General features: G+C 39.4%; 1 protein-coding gene across 3 annotated transcripts in view; it reads right to left on the minus strand.

The window, feature by feature from the left end:
• The window catches only part of LOC148643499 (LIM domain kinase 1-like), a 57370-nt gene extending 38480 nt beyond the window's left edge, over positions 1-18890 (minus strand). Inside the window, exons 1-2 of one of the 3 annotated variants that reach the window (XM_088616220.1) lie at positions 18752-18890; positions 13484-13583 (exon numbers count right to left, since the gene is read on the minus strand). In XM_088616220.1, the coding sequence (XP_088472346.1) occupies positions 13484-13583; positions 18752-18809 (158 nt within the window). In that variant the 5' untranslated portion in view covers positions 18810-18890. Of the gene's footprint in view, positions 1-2627; positions 2862-3103; positions 3334-13483; positions 13584-18751 lie in introns of those variants that run through there. The other 2 variants (XM_088616222.1, XM_088616221.1) reach the window with 2 other exon arrangements.
• Between the last annotated feature and the right edge of the window lie 60 nt (positions 18891-18950).

An 18950-nucleotide genomic window follows, 5' to 3' on the forward strand; every position in this document is an offset into this window, starting at 1 on the left:
CCAGTGGCTGAACAATCTTTCAGATGCAGTTTTGTTCATTTTTCCTATATCAGATTGTCATATCAGAAGTTAAATGACACACACACAATATCTCATTTCTACTTTTCTAAAAGGTACAGTATGTGTTGTGAATCAATGCACATCCAAAGAGCAGGTGGAGAGGTCAGCTTAGGAGTTAGTGGAAAGTGACTCCCGAGCATTGGATGTTAAGAAAGATCTTAGATCTGACTCTCCTGAAAAGAAACACTGACTGCTTCACAGAACATGTCTTCTCAGTGGTCCCGCATTCACATTCAGTAGCATTCCAGCAAAAACTATGGCAATTAATGAGCTATGACAGTCCCGCATTAATGTGATAATGATCAAGTATTATTATCATTGGTATAATACACTATTAAATATCATTATTATACACTCCACAAAAAGCACTTTACAGGTAGTGGGGATCTCCTCCACCACCACCAGTGTACAGCCCCACCTGGATGATGTGACGGCAGCCATAGTGCGCCAGAACGCTCCCCACACACCGGCTCTCAGTGGGGAGGAGAACAGAGTGATGAAGCCAGTTCAGAGATGGGGATTATTAGGAGGCCATGAATGGTAAAGGCCAAGTAGGTATTGGGCTGGGGTACCACAACTATTTCAGCATGTTTCATTAAACTTAAAGATGAAGAAATATAGGACTGTCCTCATCCATGTCCCATCCCTTATTCACTTTGACTTAATCAGCTGAAAGGAAGGCTATTTTACCTAGCCTGTAATTTAGCAAGCCTGAGGCTGCCAGGCTCCTTTATCATTTGCCATACAGCTGAAGGCTTTGGACCACAATCCAGGCATTTTGCTCCTGTTTTTCTGCTTCAGATAACATCAGACATCACCGCTGTCAGACGTCTTCCACAAACAAGGTTTAATCCGCGCAGAACATTACTATCTCCTCAAACCAAGCTATTTATGGACTCTTCATTGAAATTACGTCAGTGAGAATTTGTTCTGAATTGACTTCTGATTAAAAGATTAAACAGAAAAAGTTGAAAGAAAGAATCAGCGTACTTTAATCTCACTGCTGTATGGCTTAGGTACCCTCACATTTGTCCCAGGACCGTCCCTCTACTAACCCTCTTCCAGTCTCCGAGATCCAATTCCTCTTGCTGTCCTCTTATTTTGCACATATTTGAAACACCAAGTCATCTACTTCTCATTCTTTGCTCTGTGCACCCTACCAAAATATGATTCTAAGTGACACACAGAAAAAAACAAGATTCTAAAACAGCCTTAACGACAATTTATTTTTCTAGGTAGTGATTGGAAAAAAGTCACACACAGTACTTTAGCTTCTGAAAAACATGATTATGCAAATCCCCCACTGAGTGTTGCTGCTCACTGGGCCCAGGATGCCTTAATATCATCTACATACAGAACACCTGGCCATCCTGACGCAATCCAGACTAAAGCATTTAGCTGGCACTGAGATTTCTTTTGACAGGGATGGAAGTCGTGCCCTATTACTGCTGCCCTAAAAAAAAGGGAAAACAGAACAAAATGCGTCTCAGTTGCTATACTGTGCTCTATAGAGCCAGTACATGATCATCATCAAGCACTGTTTACCGTTATGAATCAAAGCCTAATGAAAGCCAGATGATCATATACAGATGCAGAGACAAGAAGCCAAAGACAGCAGCAGAAGCCTCTCACTGCTTCTCAGAAGCATGTCTCCCTCTCCGTCTCGTGACTTTCCTTGCTGAATAGAAAGTACAATAAATGTGATTATCTGTACCACATTCTTCCCTCCATTGTAAGCAAAGCCAGTCAAGATACAGGGCAAGTGCTGATTATTCTTCCTTAATTTCCCACAACATCATATACACAACCTCTCACAACATACCACAGCTTTCCAGATCATAATATTCCACAGCCTCACGGAAAATAATACTGCACACCACAACCTTTCAGAATACAATACTGTATACCACAACGATATACATGTACCACAACCTTCCAAAACATTATTGTTATGTAAGGTTGTAGTACTGTACATTATATTCCACAGCTTTCCAGCACAGAATATACCAGAACCATAATACATCAAAACCATTCAAAAGTAATGTTCAGGCCAGCTAACCCTTAAATGTAATGTGGAAATTGCAACTCCTACTCACTCAGCCCATGTGCAGGCAAGCTGTTGCTCCAAAGTAAAGTAGCCCACAGAGAAAATCAACTTAATGCACCCTCTGACTCTAAGGCGGGACAAAAATACAATGTACTCTTCACTTTGTATTTTGTTAAATCTCAAATTTCCCCAGTCATGGGAGCATTACAAAACAGATACAGAAATCAAGTGCGAAATGTAATCTTCAGATTGAAGTCAACAAAAAATCTATTACTCTAACGCACAAATGCTGCCAAAGCAGAGTTTAGAAGAAACAGAACTGCACACCCTACGTGCACAACATGTCAGAACAAATGAGGAATTAAAATTGCACACATTGAAATAGTTTCAGATCTTTAAAAGTAATGCTAGACTGAACATCAAGCCAACTAACTAGAGCGCCTCTTTGAATTACAGATGTTTCCATGCTATGCAAAACTGCTCAACATTTACCGTTATCTGACAATTCTTACAAACTCACTTTTTGCCCGGAGTTCGGTTTCGATAGCGCTGGTCCCTTCGAGACATGTCCGCTGTAAAAGACTGCTCAGGAAGCTAGTTTGTCCGCAAGCCAGATTTGAATTAAGCCTTCTGCGTACTTAAACATAGTGGTATGTATCGCTGCAAGCAATCAGGATAGTTTTCGGAGTTTGCAGCTGTACGAAAAACATTGTGTACTACCATTTCCTTTTCAGCTTGCCCACTCACAGCTTCCTTTGGAGATGTCATGACCTAATGAGATCAAATCCTACCCAGCCCACCACTGCCGACTTATAGGAAAGGGAGGATAAAGTTTTCTAATCTCTCTGAGAACACCGCATATTTTCTGAGGTGTAAAGTATGAGTCAAAATCTGCCTGCCGTTCTTGGTAGACGAAACCGGGGACAAATGTTTAACTCAGCTCCTTGTATTTAGGCAGCCGAGTAGCTCCCCAAACTGTATTTTTCCTTAACTCACCTTCTTTTGAAACGCAGGTTTTCCATTTCAAGTGAACAGTTGTTGAAACACCACTGATTCTTCACCGAGGGGGCGTCAAATCCAGCAAATCAAAAACGATACTCCGCCGGCTACTTGAACCCAGGAGTGAAGCATTTTTGTGAACTGCTTGGAAAGGAAAGCCCTTTGAAGTGAAATAAGCCAATCCAGTGTGAGGTTAACGTTCGGCAGAGGTTGGCTAAGACTGTTTGGTGGTCTTATCAGTTCCTTTCCAGAATTCTGTCTCAACACGCAGCTTCATGTTTTTTACGCCTGGAGACAATCGGAGAAGTACAGTGGTATTTGAAGCGTCACACAAAGAGTTAAGAAATAAAAGCAAATCACAAGGGGATCTACAAGTGAAACTCAAATGATTGTTCTGATTTTTTTTTTATTCAAGGATTTACAGCTTGTTTAATCCACAAACATTTTGTAGTAATTTAAATTTATGTTTAAATAATCCAGAGATAATAGTCCATAAAAGCCACACTATTAAACAGATATAACATGACCGCATGTCAGTACATGTTTGTATAACCTATAAGATAAAGGGTTGTCTAAAATTTAATACAGTCGTCATACACAAAAAATAAAAAAAGGGATATTTAAAACAAGAGTTACTGTATGGAAAAAATACATTTCAGCAAAGATCTCTCAGGGCCTGATGTGGGAACAGTCGTTATTCAAACAGAGCATCACAGATTATATCATTTTCTAAAAACAGCTTCTCTTGCTTTGTCAAGTGTTGTTGCTCTTCTTAGAAATGCGGTCAAAAACGAGTTCAACCCTGATCCTCTTGCTCTTGTACCGTGTAGAGTTAACTGCATAATGTAGCATTGGCAAAGCGCCTCTGTTCTTTTCAGCATCGCAGTCCTCCACAGGAGACGCTGACTCATTCTGAGCTTTTAAGAGAATTAAAAGGCCTTATAGCATTTCAATGCACTGCTTGCGTTTCTGCTGGAAGTGCTTCTGTAATTTTTATTAGTCTAACCAACCTAAAGCCTTAAGCTGCTTGTCAATAAGATATCACTGTAAGGGGGCTAAACAATCATGTGACGTGTGTGCATTCTAAAACAGCAAGTCATCACTCAAGCGAATGTCAAACGAAGCAGAGCAGCACTGAGTAACAGATGGCAGTGAAGAAATAACTAAACGATAAGCCAATATGCAATGATGAGCTGCTAAATTTATAATTTATCTAAGAAGGGGGTTATACTTGTTCCCACATAAACAAATTGTAGGCTGTTCACATACCATGTGAAATCAGTAGAAGGCTGATCAAAATGTGGAAATTATTCTTTCCTAGAATAGATCTGCTGCTTTGTATTTGAGACTTTGGGAAAAGAAAAAGTTCTCAAGAATTCCTGTCAGAGCCTGTTGGAAGACTGAAAATCCCCATATCTTATCTGAAAGAATTCTGTCCCCCACAATCTATTTATTTTTTCTTTCACTCGGAACACGACACTTCTAATTATGTCTTTAGAGAGTTAAAATTGCAGGAGGGTATTGTGGCCGCTGTTGTTTTCTCCTGAAGTGAACTGATCTGTTATGTCTGTGTTAACCAACTCACGGAGCAAATGACCCTGAGAAGGGGATTTGATTCCACAAGAGCTGCTAAACAGAAAGATTAAATTCTTTGTAATCTGGCCTCCACGCGGCTTTCTAATTTAGAGGAATGCTGAGGCAAGTTTGCGTCTGTGAAAAATTAATGACTACTTTCTTGTTTATTGTTTTCGTTTTTCCAGATGCCCCCTGCCCTGTATTAAATTACAGGATGGAGCAGGTTTCTCTCTCTCTCTTCATGGCTTAGAGACAGCGTGACCCATCATGTGCTGTGGAAATCCACTCATGAGGAGCACTGACACACTGTGGTCAGTCTGTTTCCCTGTGTTGTGTCCTTTCCCCCTGGAGTCACTGGGACTCAGGGCATGGAAATTATAACCAAACGAACATGTGACAATAAGCAGACGGGCTTTCCTCAGAAGACTGGGGGGAGGTTGTTACAGCATTTAAGGGGAAAGTGCTGGCCAGTCGTAAAAAAAAAAAGTTAAAAGGATTAAAAGTGCTAAACCTGCAGATAAAACAGCTCCCAGTGTCTCAAGATAGAGCACAATGCTGTAAAACCTCAAATAGGCACAACCCGCTTCTGTCAGAGAATAAAGGTCTCCACAGACTAGACCTGGTGTACGGCTCTTGTTTGAAACTGCTTAGCATCACACTTCCTCCTCTGCACTAGTTAGCACTTAGCCTTGAATATTATCCTTCAGGACTCCTCAGCGCCACTGGAAGAATTGCCTGTACAGTTTTGGAAAGTGTTCTTCCACAGCCATTTCAGATCTTTACATTTTGTTTTAGACGTGGAAGAATTAGGAAAAGCTGTGCACAAGGAAAAAAAACGCCACGCTGGATACAATTAACTTTAAATTAATTGCTTCTTTTTTAATTTAGGCCTTGACTGAATTCACTGTTGGCACCGCACCCGAGTTCCCTTCACTGATCTTAAGCACAGCCAGTGTCTGCTTCCTCGGCACTCATACCGGCCTATAGACAATAATGTGACTGACGTGCCCTACAGACTATATGCGGTAATCCTGCTGGTTTTTATTTTATTTGTTCTAGTAAGGGATTTCAGATTATATTTAGACAAAGCTCTGTTGTTCCTTTTCCTTTTTACTTGGAATATGCACATCTCTAGCACAGGTCTGAAAAGAATGAAAGGCATGCTACTGCTGAAAATTATTGCCAGACCAACAAAATAAGTATTGTGTCTACAAAGAGCATAGGAACAGCCGTGTTGACATTCAGCACAGAACCCCTAAGTGATACTTGACTCATTGGGGGTCATGACACCCCCCCAGGTACTAGTCTCCTCATCACAATTTTCCAAGATTTCCTGAATGTCTTAATTTCAGAGAACAGACATGCTGCCAGAAGTACTGGATGTTACACTGCAAGTCTGACCAAAATTCTGGCTTAAGATTCCAAGCGCCAGACCTGGCTGTCTGGATGCATGAAACATGAGTGCCACTGCACACGGAGAATTTCATTACCGGCTCTGTATGAATGGCTTGCAAGGCTACATCCAAAGTGAGCACTGAGTGGAATCCCTCCAGACTTGAGTCATTTTCATTTGGGGGCTCTAGGAATTTATCCATCCAGTCACTGGTCCTGGCCGTTAAACAGCAGGATTTCTGCGAAACCCAATTTTGAGATGGCAGGGATACCGCAACTGAAGTCAAGAGTTGCCACCCAGAAAACAAAACAGAAGGAAGATCTTGCTTTATCTTTTTCCAAGTAGAAATGCGAATCTTGCAGAGTATATTGAAGTAATTTGCCTTGCATTCTCCAGTTTGAGTGGTTAGCATGCGTACTACAACATTAGAAAAACAGTGTTAATTCAGTAATTCTGCTGGAAGAGCCCACTGTGTTGCTCTATTCAAATTGATCAGTGGCTGCTCCCTGAAGGATACATTAGCTAATTGGCTAGCTGTTACTTCATTTGGAGTGCTTTTTTAAAATAAAACATAACATTAATGCAAGTTTTGCCACCTGTTTACATACTGTAGATTCACTGTTACAGGTGAAAAGGTTAAAGTCGTCCTTTGGCCAGTCTGCATTTAAAATTACAGTGCCCCTATGGCAGAGCACAGTTAGCTTACAAATACAGTAAGACTGTTTCAAGCAGCCGTAATATACCAACTAAATGCTGAACCGTGACTAAGTCTATGTTTATTTTGCTTTCAGGCATAGACAAAGTAGAACTATCTCTGATTGAATGTGTGATCTTTTTAACCTTTCAAAATAATTGTTGTTTTAGCACACCTCGCCAAGACACTTTTTAAAAGAGATCTCTCCTCGAAACGTGATTGATAGTGGTGAAAGAATAAATAGGAAACAAAAATTTTAATTTGAGATCCTCCATACGTGTTCAAAAAAGGGCAACACATCTTTACCAGTTCTGTAAGAAGAGAAGCTGTATCAGCGTAGGACTGGCTCCCGCTGAGTTCTCATTTGAAATGCTAGTACTGTAACTCACATCATGCTATACTGAGAGAGGAAGGAGGCTGATGAGAACCCTAGCCACACTGTGAGTAGCATTTTCCCATGAAGCTAAGTGCTGCTGGCATTCTCCAAGGACTGCTGTGTTTTTCCATCCTTGGGATGACTGTCATCTATCAGAATGTTTTCAAATAAACCCAAGGCCGCCTTCAACCAGTAACAGAGCTGCTGTCTTTTGTAGAAGATCAGTTAGGGCTTCTATTTACAGTCGAACAAACCATCAGGCTAAAGGTTCAGAGTTTTTCTGAAAAGACTGAAAAGTGAAATATTTCCATAAACATTTTTTTTTACTGGGTACGCTTTGCTCTAAGAATGGTACACCCCTTCTTTTTATACAAAGTTAACCACAAAACATTGAAGTTATTTGTTTACAAAGAAATACTTAACTGTTTTCAAAAGTCTAAGACCAGTTTTGAAGGCTGAAGTAGGTAGCTTCCACACACCCAAAGAAAGCTCCACAGCTGAAACGTTGTGTTTCCTTTCTTTACTTTTCAGCCTGGAATAAACCTTTACATGTTCCTTTGCAGTTTTGAAGGTGTCTAACTATAGGCATTTACGCTAAAGAGCTATGTAGTATATCTAACCTTAATAATTTAAACCATTTCACAAAGTTGATGACTTCTGGATGAATGGCTCTTTCTTCATTAACGCTTTTTAATCCACAAATCAGTTTACAATTAGGTCTTTAATATTTGATTCAAAAATTGTAATAAGAGAAATTTGGGAAATTTTGGTTTTAAAATGTTGTCAATTTCTATCATTCCTCTTTAACGTTCTCAGACAATTTATGTAAATCCATGACAATTCTTATGATTTTCAGATTGGTAAGCAACCCCTTTTTATTTTGTGATGTACAACCCACTATGGAAAATTATGAAATTCTTAAAATCTCCTGTGTTTAATATAATGATAGGAGTGTTAAAAAAACAATACATTAAACACAGTATATTTAATAAAAACCCAGACCTATAACTCCCCCCCCCCAAAAAAAACACACAAAATAAGCACAATGTGTCTAAGCAATAAAAGTGTTGACTTCCAAAATTTATTTAAAAACAAAATCAGGTCAGGGAGAAAGAAAAGCAAAGAGGGAAACAGGGACAGACATCTTGCAGGAAATGTGCAAAAGGTTCAAATCTATTCTCTGCCGGGCTCCACTGGGACATCTTAGTTTTCCTAGACAAATCAATGTAAACAACTTCCGACGGATAAGGAAAGAAAGAATGCAGAAACGTAACCTAATCGCCTCCTGCCTCAACAAGCAGTGTCTGTCCTATAACAACCACGGAACTCAGTGGGAAAGCAGTAACTTGTTCGGACATCGAGTAGTAGGAGGCAAATGCATATTCCTATACCACTCCATAGGATCCTAAAGCATACAGGCTTCAGCAGCCTGCCATACCTGTGCTACTTACTGTATATACTATATATTTATAACAATCACCTTCAGTTTTTTTATGAACAGATATTCAAACAGTGTTTTAGCACCCATTTCTTTCTGAGACAGAGCTACAATATTCCCTTTTCAGCCAATTATCAAAGGTCTCCCATCACTGTTTGAGATTCATACGGTACCTGCAGAGTATATACATAACATTGAAAGAAAATGCAGTGGACATCACACTTGGCAATAAACCTAAAACAATACAAAATGATCTTGTCTACAGTCTCCTTCTGTTAATCACTTAGCAGGTGAGGAGACAGCTGAAGCAGTCATTATGCGGTACACGGCCACTCTTTCTGCTTTTCCTTTGGAAATGACTCCTACGTTAAAACGGGAGACCCTCAGAACGCACTTCAGTGGCACAGACGTCCTTGTCAAAACACTTATGTAAAACACTTAGCGTAGAGAGCAATGTCATTTTCAATGTCATTTGTTTTCAACAAAGCAAGCTAGATGGGCCCAATGACCTCCTCTTGTCTGCAACCACTCTTATGTTTTAATGGGTCAGGCAATTTCCACACATTCGTGGAAATGGCGCTAAATGTGTTGAGGTTCATAAAGCAATAGATTCAGAGAAGCTGATGATGCAAGAAGGGGGAACAAAGACTGTCTTAAGTATAAGAACTACAATATGTTGTTTGAAGCCAAAATCATTGCTTCCTTTAAAAAACAGCAGGATCTATTGGCTACAGTACCATCAAATACGCTACATGGGACAAATGGCCTCCTCCTGATTCCGACTATTCTGATGTTCCTAATAAGAACAAAATATTTTTCTGACTTTCAAAGAAATAAAGATCTAGAGACATCTTATATGAAGTACTGATCAGAAACACTTTCTATCTCACACCTTCTCTCGCCCTGCTGCTTAAACTCAATTTGGATATTTAGGCACCGAACTTCAGATCTGCAGGTACAATGTTTGTATTTAAAGAAAATTCAGCAAGGCCAGAAAGGGTGCCATTAAAAGTGCATGGTATGCATTTACTTTCTGGAAGGTATTTTATTTACAATAAAACCCTGTTTAATGGTTTGAAAATGTGCCCCATAGCAATATCAAAATTAGAAACATACTGTACAGTAAAACCCTCTTAATGTGCAATGTTACAACACTTGCTATTACAGTCAATGTAATGCAGCTTTTTAATATGCCTGGAAATAATTGAAACAAGAATGTGAAGGTACTTTAACTCACTTTGTGCAAACAGAACTCTGCAGAGAGACCTTCAACAAAGACAGAAGCCAATAACCTCTATGTAATATCATGCTATTTAAGATTGCATCCACTGGATCAATCAACTGAATGCAGATGATGCTTTTTGAAAATATGTCAAAATCATCAGCTAACCGAGGACATCCTGACTAAACATGCAGCTGTGAAAGTAATTCGAAAGATTTTATCAACTGCAAAGCACAAAGCCACCATTTTGCATAATCTCACCCTTCCGACAAATAAGAAATGACAAACTTAGAAGAAAAATGTCTCAAATTTAGATTGTCTTTCTGAAGATGACATGTCTGTTTACAAACTGAAATGTAACTGACACTCCCCACACAACCAGCCATCACAACAGGTATATCTGCTGTAATTAACACTAATGACAGATGGGCAAAACATGACAAAACAATCTTCCAATTCCCAGCTTGTGTGGCAGCCTCCTAAATAATTTTATTTAATATTTTAGCTCACTTCGAAGGGTAAACTGTCTAAAGACTAAGAAACTGGTGAACATATGCAGACATTTATATGTGCTAATTTCACTGAATTGAATCAATCTAAACTGATGGAAATTGATTCTGAATGCTAATTAGCACAGTCTTTGGAATGCATGTAGTTAATTTCTGAGAGCCTTGCTTAATCGTGATCTAAGGCCTCAGTAATGGGGCTCAATTGGTACTTGAGCATGTTAAGAACCACATAATAAGTTCCCAGAAACATAGAGCTGGATTCTCCTGTGAGGGGTCCAGCCTTTTGGCATAGAGGAATTCAACACTATTTGGAGAAGGCGCTGAGGGATGGTAACTGAATTCCAGCTGGAGTTGAGCTGTGCATGCTGCTCTAAACTTCAAAACTCTGAAAACATGTGCTGCAGTCAAGGCTGACTTGAGCTTGGAACTAAATACTTCTGCTTTTTTAGGAAAATTAGCACAAAGTGGTATGACCAGACATGGCCAACAATCAGTTGCCAGTGTGTTACAGTACCAACTAATTCAGATGCTAGTTCCCCTGCAAAACTAGATGAAGAAAATGGATTTTTGCCCTGAAAAGAGGAAACTTGGAATGCTTTACTCTTGACATGGACATGAACCTGAGATTCCCTATAGAAGTCAGCAGTGATGGGTGCTCAAGAAAGGGTACACCTCACATATCTACTGCATAAAGGCCATTAAAAGGAATTAATTTAAAGCATGCAATGACCCAAGCAATCTCTGGAGCCCAAGTTGCAGTGGTGACACAATGTAACAGAAAAACTGCTTATTATGTTAAGTTATAAGTTAGCATAACCTAGAAGGCAGGTAGCGATTCATAACAAATGTCAGAATTCTGCTCATGGTTTAAGATAATCTCCAAAATCCAGCTGTATAATTTAGGTTTGATTGAAGGATTATCTTCGAGCCATTTATCTTTTCCCACTCTTTGCATTTTTTATTGCCGAAGTAGTCCCTTAGCAGAGATTGCGTCTCTGTAAAGGGAAGAACTGTAAACTTCCAAAATGCCTCATCACACGCAGTATCACTCCATTTCAAAGACAGTGATCGTATTAGACAGCAAAAATGCATTAAAAAGCTTGACAGGCAGCTACAGCTCGAATCCAGCAATGGAGGCCTCACAGACACTGACAGGAACACAAGATAGAAGTAGTCAGGATTGATCACAGGAAATGTAAAACCTTCATTAAAACTTTCTTTTTTTTTAGTGGTACACTCAACCAACAGGCCCAGGACCTTCAGAATATATTAGCGTCCACTGTTTTGACTGTACAGCAGGGTGGTTTACATTTAATCAATGAACAGAGCAACTGCAGCAAAACGACCTATTTTAGATTTATCTCAAACACAGATGGAAAGGACAAAACCGTGCTCAAAGTTCTTCTCTCTTGCCAAATCTAAATGCAAAGTTCTGGGTCTGACTGAGCAGGGGACTTGTCGGCCAGTGTGGGCATGTCATGAGCAATTCCATTACGGTAATGACAGATCCAGACAGCAGGGACTCAAGAGTGGCTGAGAGATGCTCATCTGCCCCACGCATTATTCAATCAGCTTGTCTTCTCTCTCAGATTGCAAAGGGACCCAGGGCGTAGTTATTAGAGTGACAGCGTTTTTATTACACTACAATGTGAAAGTATAAGTGCCAATCCTTCATGACTTTTAAGGACGCAGATCAATAAGTAAAAAGCCCACCCATGTGTGAAACACCATTCATTCGGAGCTACAAGCACACAGCACTCAAACCCCAGGCAAAAAGAAAGTCAGCCCTCTTCATCAATGCAGAAGAAACATTCGATGTTGTGACTTAACAGAGGTCTGATATAGATCAATATGTAAAACTGCATTTTCATTAAACAAAAAGTAATCATGTATTTTATTAAAAATATTTATTATGTTTATAGTTCTATCTATAAAGAACTAGAACTACAGTGATTGAACAGCCCAAATTTCAAATATTTTGTAAATTTATTTTGATTATTTGCAGTTTTTCTAATTTGAAGATAAATTGAATTATCTTATTGATTAATTTTGATGCCATCTAACTGTGCTTTAAATCCAGCCAGAAACCCCAACCACTCCTCATGTGAGCAAGACGCCGCCGCAGTAGACATGATTCAGAAACAGCTGACTAAACATCTGCCTAATAGGTTATTGGGAAACAAACAATCAGAAGAAAGCCTCTCTACATAAATCAAAGGTTTACTGCAAGACCCAAAACAAAGACTTTCCTGTTCAAATAAATCCGCACGTCCGTTTTTTCCAAGAACCTCAACAAGAAGATACAGTAAAAGGAATTTCCACATTCTGCTCTGGATTAAGAGGAGTGACGACACAGTTTTGCATGTAACTCCAGCAAAACAAATTTAAGAGCTCAAACTCCAGAGATTAAGCTTCCATGAACCTGCAGCTGACGTGGGTGGACCAATTCTTGATTCTGTTTGCAAGCAGCATGGTGATACACAAGAATGAAAAGCTTCCAGATTAAGAACTGCTAACTGTTCAACTCAATGAAACGGATATTAACTGCAACAGATTTACAGAAGTAAATTTACAACTATCAGCTGCAAGATGAAATAAAATCTTCTATGGCTTGAGAGTCAAAATGAAATCTTCAAAGTGCTTTTAAGGTTGTGGTAAAGGTAGATCCTAAACCCTCATCTAGGATAGAGGCTTAAGATCAGCAGCCTGTAGTGTTAGCCACATTACAGTCTGTATAGAAATAAAAGATTCATAGCTTTAAAAGAAAGATGATATTTGTTTGTAACCTAGGAGTTTATCTAACACAGAAAAATCCTTTGACAAATGGCACTGTACATAATTTGTTGGGAAACAGCAAAATATCAACTGGATCTCATAATTAGTGTGTATTTCTAGACACTTAGGCTGTGATAGGTTCAGTTCTCTGTGCAAGCAAGACTGGGAAGCAGAATTATAGCTAGAACATTTTTATTGAAAGGCTATGGTGGAGAGGGGAAAAAAAGCAGGATATTAAATCTCCTGCAGCTCAGTCTTGGGGGAACATCAGTAACGGCGTCTCTTCCGAAATGCAGCCTTCTTCCACCCAGTCTCTTTCCTTTTAGTCATGAAATAACGCAAGACATATGTTCACCACTCACAGAATTGTATCCAGGGACAGACAGAACACTAACCTGAAGCAGACCGTGTGCCAGTCAGAGTTGAGGGCCTGTAGGTATTGGTCGTCATAAATGCTACGTCTGCATCCCGCACAGACGGGCAAACTTCCTCCAGCTAAAAAAAAAAGGAATAAAAAACTGAAAAAATGGAAGGCAGAGCTTAAAAAAACACGAAGAAGATAAACAGCACTGACCTCACGCAACCATGAAATGAACAGTGCGCACTGGAACTAGCAAGACTAACAGCTAATTAGCTTTGAAGTCTGTTTTCTGTTCAATACAAGAAGACTCTCTCAAACTAGGAGTCACAGTAAGTCTTTCAGTGGAGCCCTAAATGAATTGGTCTTTGTTTCACCAGTAATTCTGTAAAGCCACCTACAGGCACTTCAGTCACTAAAGAGCTAATGGGTAGTCCATAAGGAAAAACAACACCCAACAAGAAAAATGTTTTTCAGAAAACTTATACATGAAATGTTTGAGCTTAACATGCTTACACTGTAGCTAACCACCCACCTGGTTATAAGAGGAAGTCAGGACTCCTTGCAGAGTGAGGAGCTCACCAAGGGGTGGTGAAAATGGTGGAAAAGCCAAGGGGAAGGAAGAGAGGAGCTCACCAAGGCATTTATAGCCTTTTGGGAAGGGAGGTCACGGAGGATTACAAGTCAGAACAGCAGTGGTGAAGGAGACCTAGGGTGCGGTCATTCCTCTCAAAGTTTAGTTAAAACTCCACTAACGTGAATCGAATAGTGCAAAGATCAACCAGCTCATTAACAGACCTTTAGGGTTTATTGTCTTAAATTAGCACAAAAATGCATTTGATTTCTTTAAAACCAATAAATAATAGCATGAATGCAATGGATGATATATTATACAGCCATGTATACCATGCCAAACAACACTTGAGTCAGTCATTCAATGTTTTAATGTAAACAGGAAGCTAAGGTTGTGGGTCTCTACCTGTATAGTAGCTATGATGGTAAGAAAAGGAATGACTTTATCAAGAGACAAAGCCTCCACATCAAATTTCAATTTCATGACCTAACAATCAATGACACCTAAGTAAAACTGATTTAATATCTCTATTTCACACATAAATCTTCACACATTCAATACCCTATGTGAAACAGTGAGTAATTTTAGTCCCAGGATACACTAAGAAAAACAATTGTAAATAATTTATTGTAAAAGCTTAAATGTTTTTTAACGATCAGCACTAAAAGAACACAGGAAAGGTCAGTCATCTCGCGCTCTCAAATGAGATTTGTTGCAGTACGAAACCTTAACACCTTAAGAAAGCATTTGAAAATTTTAAGTTAAACATCCATGCCGATGTTACATTAATGCTTGTGAAAAGTAAAACTTGCCTATAAGTTTTGCTACAATGTATCTTGTTGATAATACAATGTACTGTACATTTTATGATACACACTGATTATGACTGAAACATCAGTGTGTGGTGTCACCTTTGTCCTAGTCCTATCAAACCTAATTTTCATGAAACTGCCTGCAACAAAATGCACACTCCAGGTTGCTTTTTGAGTTTAATGACTACAAGGCATGTAAGCCTAAAGCAAAAAAAATGCTTTGAGCTGACAGAAGAGAATAGAGATTTAAAACAGTGTCTTGATCTACAACAGCCCAGCGTCTGTCAACACGAGCTGATTTAATATAGTTGAATGAGATGGAAAATTGCAAAGCAAAACAGTCTCACCTGGAAATTCAAATAATAGAATTAAAATACAATACACTAAAGTCAGCATTTTTCCCCCAAAGAGGGGAATTTTTTTAATATAAAAACTAATTTATAAATGTGTGCAGGGGGGAAAAAGGTCACTTCAACCATTTATCTAATGCACCGCAGAAAATAGTGCATTTGTTCTTTTCAATTACCTATAATGCTCCAGGCTTGTTTATACAGTATATCATTTATTCTCACCAGAAATACCATGAGAGAATTTCCATCTGCATTGCCTTTAAATGTGGGCTGTTGGGTTGGAAAGACTGTAGCAGAAAAGCATTCAAAACAAAATACAATCAAGGCTGCCTATGCCATGACTACATTGTAGAGCAGAAATACAGTACATGACTACCTTATAGAAAAAAGCAGAACACTATTACTTGGGAAGAGGAGATGCTGCACCGCATTATAACTGCATTTGAGAAAAGGAAAAGCTGTCATGCTCTAAGCCAACTCAACTCAATTTCTCATGGAGCCTCATGGAGCACTATACATTAAAACAAGGGTAAATTATTGCAGAGCCATTCATTGGATTACACAACCAATGTAAACCAATCCAACTGTTTAGTTCAACCCCCCAGTGTCATTATAAAGGAATCGTGACCTTTTCAAGAACTAGCCTTAGATATGAATCATTCTAGGAAGTTATAAAACACCTGTGGTGTCTCTGTTACCATTACAAGCACGCTACAGCGATTGAATAGTCACTCGGCTCTGTGTTTATTTGCTTATGCGTGGGTTCTGTATTTGAGGAAAAGGAACATGATTACATCCCTTTTGCCTATGTTATCTAAAATCTCATTAATACTGTATACAGGCTAATTTACATCAGAGCGATATGACAGCTTCCGTAAATACATGTAAACTACACGCAAAACCTCCTTAGCGCCTTATTATATATAACATTATACAGAAATAAAACAAGTAAATGGTTTCTGCTTACTGTCATTTCTATTATTGACATATTCACAGAGAGTGGAATCTCTTTGTAAGATTTTGTATATTTCCAGGCCATTAGAGTGGACTCCAGACTTGAAAATGAATGGCTATATTAGTTCAAAAGCTGTGTGGGGTTCTGCTTCACCTCGTGCAATGTACTTCACCCATACCGCTTCAGTAAAAATGCTCTGCTACATCAACAGTGGTTCCGCGGGTCATCAAAGTAAATGAGAATTTGCTCTCAATTCACTTATCTGATTACATTTTTTTTTCTGGTTTACATATTCTAAAACAGCATGGTACAGTAAATGGAGAGCCAAAGGGATTTTCACACAACTTCACATTTTCTCAGTAGTTCCTCATTTTTCCTAGATAAAGGAGAAAAAAAAAGGGCACTTCATTTTATTTTTGTGAAGCAGTTGTTTATCGAGGTTCAATTTTTCAAAACAGAACAAGAACACAACAGGTACTGTACACGCACGGACCAACCCGCTGTATCAGAATGTGTTGTGGGTTCTAGAAGCCTCCTGCTCTCAGAGCCTCCAATTCTCCCGGGGGCAGTGATAGGAAAGGCAAACCGGTCCACTATGTGCACAAGCCATCAGTTACTGTCACAATGCTCTCGCGTCACTCAGAAAGCAAGCCTTGCACATTCTCCCAAAACACGCCTGGCGTTTTCTCCGGGGGACCAGTTGTGCCTAATATGGGTCAGTCTCCAGAATCGCGCAGGCAACCAGGCACGTGAACAAAGACATCAAACTTTAATATAGCGAGATGGTCTTGTTGTTCAAGGATGTGCGTCACGGCTGGATGTCTGTGGATATCCTGTGCTCTTGCTTTCTGGAGTGAGGTGAGGAACTGCCTTCTTCTGAAGACATTTCTGCAGGGCGAAACCTGGCTTTGCCATACGACTGGAAGCCTGTGCAATAACAATCGATTTTTCATTCACCTCCAAACTTTTATTTTGGACTCTGTGGTTTCTATACAGCTGCTGTTTAAAATTACAGTTTCCAGTGCTTGTATATCAAACTACCAACACCATGGAATGATTTCATAAATTAATACGTCACAACTTCCCTGTATAACCTAAGATTAATTTCAAACTGCATTTTAGTCTGCCCTTTGCTGAACAGAGATCTCTCCACAGCTACTGTAAGTACTGCAGGATGTCCAAAGAGCTTCCTAAGGAAATGTGATTCTTTTGATTATTCAGAAACCTGGCCAACTTGCCCAAAGACATTCGTGACAGCTGTAGTCATTATTCCCCCAAAAGAATTCGCTGTAGTGCCTCTTTTATCTCCAATTCACGAAACAGGGAGCTACTCTGACACAGGTGAGGAGATATGTCAAAATCTCACATTGATCCCTGGATACAGTCATGTGGTGCTGTGACACAAATAAACTGGTAATCTGTTTTGTAAACCAAATAAATAGATTCTACTTCCCATCTAAAACACGTCCTAAGATTAAATGCAAATTCGACTGAAAAAATCGCAAATGTTAACATTAGTTAAGTGACAAAGACAACACGAGCGATTTCTGTATAATTTAAAGCAAGCCTATGAATTATGTGGGATTCAGTCTTTTCTGTATAGCAGCTATTTATTTGGATCTGAAGAACGTCTCCAAAGGTATTTTCAAAATCCTGTAAAAAAAACTTTCGACACTAACCTAAGACTAAACAATTATTGTTACCATTTACCATTTTTTTAAAAACAGCCAAAGATGAATTCATGAAAAACGGAAGAGCGAAGGTATTTCAGGGGCGTGAAGTAATTGAAATAGCAACTTTGAAACTAATTTTGAACAACATGTGCAACATCATATGATCTTTGTATCCACTGCGGCGCCGCGTACTGCAGTGTCCCAAACCAGCGCAGGTGTTATTTTAGCCCAAACTGTTTCATCCAAAGTAAACACGAACCAATCTGAACAGATGGTGTTTGTTGTTTTAGTACATAACAATAATTTCGAGATTTAGGAAAACGAATAGCTATTTAATGGCACATTTCAGTCTACTTTATTTTGCGTTTTGTTCTCCAATAAGTGTAATCACAACGAACATTTAAAAGTCATTTTTATATCTTCCTACATTTTTTTTGACAGTGCACGGTTTACGTGCGCAGCTTCACATAAAAAAGGTGAGAGAACGCTACTAAATAACCGTGATTATTAATTTACAAGTTATTTTGCAAATACCTAAATTACTTAAGGTCTTCGGATTGAGATGATTTCGGCGCTTAATTGGCGGGTTCACAGTAACACGACCCCTAATTAACTGCCAAATCACAGACACGACAGGTACGTCCCAGGTCGTGCTTGGGTCGAAATGGTCAGGAAATGGAATGCATATGCGTCCTCTCGGCATGGTGCAGAAAAAACCCAGCAGCATTGTTTTGGCTAGGTTGCTCAGTATTTTGTTATTTTAAAAAAATATCTTTTAACTGAACATGATCTATCTGACTGCATGAGAACGCACGGGCCATTTCTCTGTTACCGAGGTCCTGCCAGGCTTTACTCTTTGGAAACGGACACCAGGAAAATCCAGGTACGAAACCTGTCAAAATAGCACCGACTTCACACTGGGTTGTTTTTCCCACACTCACCTTCCTCCTCTCCCATGCGCTCGTCCTTCCAGGTGCAACAAAGCAGCATCAACCTCATTCACCGTCCGACCGGGAGCTCAGCGAGAGCCTGAGAGAGAAACAGCTCCACCGTTTCACAGAGTCTCCTCCTGTAGAGCCGTACTACTAAGCAATAGACGCGAGAGATACCGCGGCTAACTCTGCAGAGATAGGATGGATC

This window comes from Lepisosteus platostomus, chromosome 22, assembly GCF_059453375.1.
Source record: "Lepisosteus platostomus isolate fLepPlt1 chromosome 22, fLepPlt1.hap1, whole genome shotgun sequence".
Lineage (NCBI taxonomy): Eukaryota > Metazoa > Chordata > Actinopteri > Semionotiformes > Lepisosteidae > Lepisosteus > Lepisosteus platostomus.